The 2,868-nt window shown below is 41.0% G+C and overlaps 1 protein-coding gene across 1 annotated transcript; it reads left to right on the top strand.

The window, feature by feature from the left end:
- The first annotated feature begins 376 nt into the window (after window positions 1-376).
- TAS2R39 (taste 2 receptor member 39) lies at window positions 377-1,426 on the top strand. The gene is given in 3 exon segments (XM_060107748.1): window positions 377-733; window positions 735-1,242; window positions 1,245-1,426. Coding segments are annotated over 3 exon segments (1,047 nt in total).
- Window positions 1,427-2,868: the final 1,442 nt, after the last annotated feature.

The raw sequence follows: 2,868 nt of genomic DNA on the forward strand, positions 1-2,868 counted from the left end.
GCATAAAGTGTTTGGACAGGGCCTAGCCCATAGCTATAAATATCTGAAGTTATTATTACTTTCAATCAGTTCCCTGAGGTCACAAGTGAAAGGTAGTTATATGGTGACTTAGTGGACAGATGGTTGACTTAACTAGAGCTATTAAAGAACACAGCTCTCAACACTATGTTAGTGATTTATAAAGGAGCGTCTACTCAAGTTCCTCCCTGGTCCCCACGACTGAACTCACACACCAGTGCATCCAAAAGGACACACGGGAGAGGATTAGAAAACAACTCCTTCCATCATTTGCATCTCCAGATTTAGAACTAAGAGTTCTAAAATAAACAAATGGAGTAGATTTGGAAATGATGCATCCACTGCTTCTTCTTTTGTCATGAATAGTGGGAGCTATCACAGATCTGCCCATCACACGCTAGGGAGACATTTTCCTCCAGACACCAAAGAGAAGCAACAACTCAGGATGACTGAAACCTGCAATCCCCCAGAAAATCAACTGTCACCATCTCGCATCATTTTGATGTGAATAATTACAGGCACTGAATGCGTCCTTGGTATCACTGCAAATGGGTTCACTGTGGCTATAAATACAGCAGAATGGATTCACAACAAGGCAGTTTCCACAAGTGGCAAGATCCTGCTTTTCCTGAGTGTATCCAGAAGAGCGCTACAAAGCTTCATGATGCTAGAACTCACCTTCAGTTCAACATCCCCACATTTTTATAATCAAGACATTCATTGTATATGATACATTCAAAGGAAGTTTCATGTTCATAAGTTATTGTAGCCTCTGGTTTGCTGCCTGGCTTAGATTCTTCTACTTTGTGAAGACTGTGCATTTCTCCTACCCGCTTTTCCTCAAGCTGAAGTAGAGAATTTCTGGATTGATGCCCTGGCTTCTGTGACTATCAGTGTTTGTTTCCTTGGGCCACAGTGTGTTCTTCCTCAAAAACATCTACACTGTGCATTGCAACCATCCTTTTTCTAGCCCCTCCTTCAACTCTACTAAGAAAAATTACTTCACTGAGACCAATGTGATCAGCCTGGTTCTTTTCTTTAACATGGGAATCTTCGTTCCTCTGATCACATTCATCCTGGCTGCCACCCTGCTGATCATCTCTCTCAAGAGACACACCCTACACATGGAGAGCAATGCCACCGGCTCCAGGGCCCCCAGCATGGAGGCTCATGTGGGGACCATCAAAGCTATCAGCTATTTTCTCATTTTCTAAATTTTCAATGCGATGCTCTATTTCTTTCCATGTCCAACATCTTTGATATCAATAGTTCCTAGAATATTTTGTGCAAAATCATCATGGCTGCCTACCCTGCTGGCCACTCCATTCTACTGATACAGGACAACCCTGGGTTGAGAAGAGCCTGGAAGCAGCTTCAGGCTCACGTTCACCCTTACTTAAAAGAGTAGACTCTATGATCCACACCCAAAGCACTTACCCCAACCAGCTCTGCCTTTCCCTCACCTAGACCTCTCTACCTGCCTCCTTTCTTCCCCAAACCTGATCTGATCCTTTCACTCGATGTGTTTTTTGTATTGGAATTGGATCTTCATTCCTCTTTTGCTTCATGGGCACAATCTTAGTGATGCTGGACATATTCTTCACCTGAGTCTTCCATTTCTACCTCCCCTTTCTCTATCTAAAGATACTGGCTACACATTAGAATCTCTAGGGGAATTTTTTTTTAAAAAAACACCAATGTCCAGGCCTGACCCCAGATCAGTGAAGTCAGGATTTCTGGTGTTGGAATTTGGACAATTTGTTCAGTTCTCAAGGTGATCCTGATGTGTAGCCAGAGTTGATGTAGCCACCAAAATAGAGGAAGGCTTTGCAACTTGAACTTCCTGCAACTCCTCTCTTTCCTCATCCACATGGCTTTTAAAACAGATTTAGATTATTCAGGAAGCTTTCTGAGTAACAGCTGGAAATGCATTTTATCTCCATCCTCCAAAGACATAATCTGAATAATCTGAAATATTTATCAAAATTAACAGTACATAAAATATCTTTCAACCTAAAAATTACTAAGAACTTTTCCAATAGATAAGATATGGTTATATATATATATATGGAAAAAATATGTGCAGGAAGATGTTCACTGCAGGACTATTCATTAATGAGGGAACTCATATCTGAAATGGAAACTTATGCAAACATTTTTAAAGTGAGACGGATGCATGTGTCCTGAAATGAAAAGATCGCCAATATGTTGTTAAGTACAAAATGCAAGCAGATATTTTATGATTCCATTTATGTTTTTAATGCAATATAAATGCTTCCTGTGTGTATGTATGTATATATAATGTTTCTAGAAGGATGTACCAAAAATGATTTAACATAGGACTTCTGAATAGTGGCATCAGGTGTCTGGGGATAAATGAAACATTTACACTTAATTTTATAGCTTTTTGCATTTGAACCATTTAGAACATGTATGCACTAATTTCAAATTTTTAAAAGATTTATAGTTTTTTTAATTACAAAGAAAACTAGGTAAGTGAGCAATGCTTGAGAGAAAGAACTGTGTATCTTAATGAGTTGATTGAAACCATTGCTTTTTTTTTTTTTTTTTGCGGTATGCGGGCCTCTCACTGTTGTGGCCTCTCCCGTTGCGGAGCACAGGCTCCGGACGCGCAGGCTCAGCGGCCATGGCTCACGGGCCCAGCCGCTCCGCGGCATATGGAATCCTCCCGGACCGGGGCACGAACCCGTATCCCCTGCATTGGCAGGCGGACTCTCAACCACTGCGCCACCAGGGAGGCCCGAAACCATTGCTTTTTATCAAAATGCAAACCTTCAAAATCATAAGTTAAACATCTCCACTCTATCACTACCTCCTATTTTTCATTTT

Source organism: Mesoplodon densirostris, chromosome 9, assembly GCF_025265405.1.
Source record: "Mesoplodon densirostris isolate mMesDen1 chromosome 9, mMesDen1 primary haplotype, whole genome shotgun sequence".
NCBI lineage: Eukaryota > Metazoa > Chordata > Mammalia > Artiodactyla > Ziphiidae > Mesoplodon > Mesoplodon densirostris.